Source organism: Geospiza fortis, unplaced genomic scaffold, assembly GCF_000277835.1.
Source record: "Geospiza fortis unplaced genomic scaffold, GeoFor_1.0 scaffold69, whole genome shotgun sequence".
Lineage (NCBI taxonomy): Eukaryota > Metazoa > Chordata > Aves > Passeriformes > Thraupidae > Geospiza > Geospiza fortis.
Window position 1 is genome coordinate 82,510 of NW_005054555.1, and position 1,409 is coordinate 83,918.

General features: G+C 44.9%; 1 protein-coding gene across 1 annotated transcript in view; it reads left to right on the top strand.

Moving 5' to 3' along the window:
• DNAJC6 (DnaJ heat shock protein family (Hsp40) member C6) overlaps window positions 1–1,409 on the top strand; it is a 21,275-nt gene that overhangs the window by 12,431 nt on the left and 7,435 nt on the right. The window contains exons 12-13 of the mRNA XM_031064071.1: window positions 39–191; window positions 955–1,023. Of these exons, the coding sequence (XP_030919931.1) occupies window positions 39–191; window positions 955–1,023 (222 nt within the window). The remainder of the gene's footprint in view (window positions 1–38; window positions 192–954; window positions 1,024–1,409) is intronic.

Here is a 1,409-nt window from a genome sequence, read left to right on the forward strand (position 1 = left end):
AAGTTCCTCATTTCGTTTCCTCAAATATGTTTTCACAGCCACTGCCTTTGATCCTTTTGGAAGCAGCCCCAAGCAAACTGGCCCAGACCTCCTGGGCTCCTTCCTTGGCTCATCAGCTGTCCCTGGGGATCCTTTCCTTCAAGCCACAAGAAGCCCTTCACCAACTGTGCACAGTGATCCCTTTCACATGGGTAAGAAAGGGGAGCCTCTTCCAGGGTGTTTAAAGAAATGTACAATGTAGCTTTGAAGTAGAAATGGAACCATTAAGTACAAACTGATGATTCCCATAAAACGACTCTAAACCACAGAAACCCCATGAAACAGGAAAGAGCTTTTTGTCTCTGGACTTAAAGTATATTCAGCATCTGAAGTGTGGTAGGATGAGCCGAGTTTTGATCAGGTCTTAGACTTAATTAATAGGCTATTTATATAAATAAAAAAGAGGCCATGAAGAATGTCTGCCCACATATTCCTGTGGTTATGAGGTCTCCTTTGAAGCAAACTACCATTAATTGCACTAAACACAGCCATATTTAGAGAAAACACACATCCTTTGGTGATTTTAGTTGCAGGCACCAGCTTTCTTTAGCTCCGGTAGTAATCCTAACCAAATTCATGGCTGAATTTGACTGAAGAGAAGGAATTTTCTTCTATTTGTTTAAAAGCTCCCTAATTTCCTCCTTCTCACCCCAAAATTTAAGGTGTAACCCTGTCTGAAGCACATTAGTCATGGATTTGTTTGTGCCTGATCATCTAACACGTGCTCCTTGGGAGTATCTCCCTGGAAGGCTGGAAGGGATCTTAAAGACCATCCAGTTCCAGCCCCCTGCCATGGGGAGAGCCTCCCAGTGAGGTTCTGGGACTTTGTGGGGTCCCAGGGGCTCCTGGTGGGCACTGGGCTGTGCTGGTTTTGCTGGACTGCTTTGAGATACTGATATCACTCATTCTCTTTAGCTTCAGGCACTCCAACAGTTTCCATCCAGCCAGATGTTTCCAGTGGTTGGGACTGGCCCAACAAAGCAGGTATGTGCCATAAAATTCAGGGTGGTTAGCAAAAAGAAAAAAAAAACCTTTAAGGAGCTCTGAGAGGGGAGAGGCAGAGGGGAAATGCTGCCAGTGACTGCAAAGAACAGGTTCCCTCTAAAAATTTCTATATTAAAAAAAAAAATAATCTGGGTTTGTTTCCTCAAGAGCCCAGAGCAGGACAGGTGAGGTGAGGGTGTCCAGGGGTTGTTTCATCCCATGGAGAGACATGGGAAAAGTGCTGTGCATTCCCAGGATGCCACTAAATGATTGCATGGTCCTCTCTAAACTTGGGAGAGTGTGTATGGCCTCCCAGAGTTGCTTCCTGAAGGCTTCTAGATCTTAAAATATATGCACATGTCACAATTCCTGTGCCAGTGCAGACA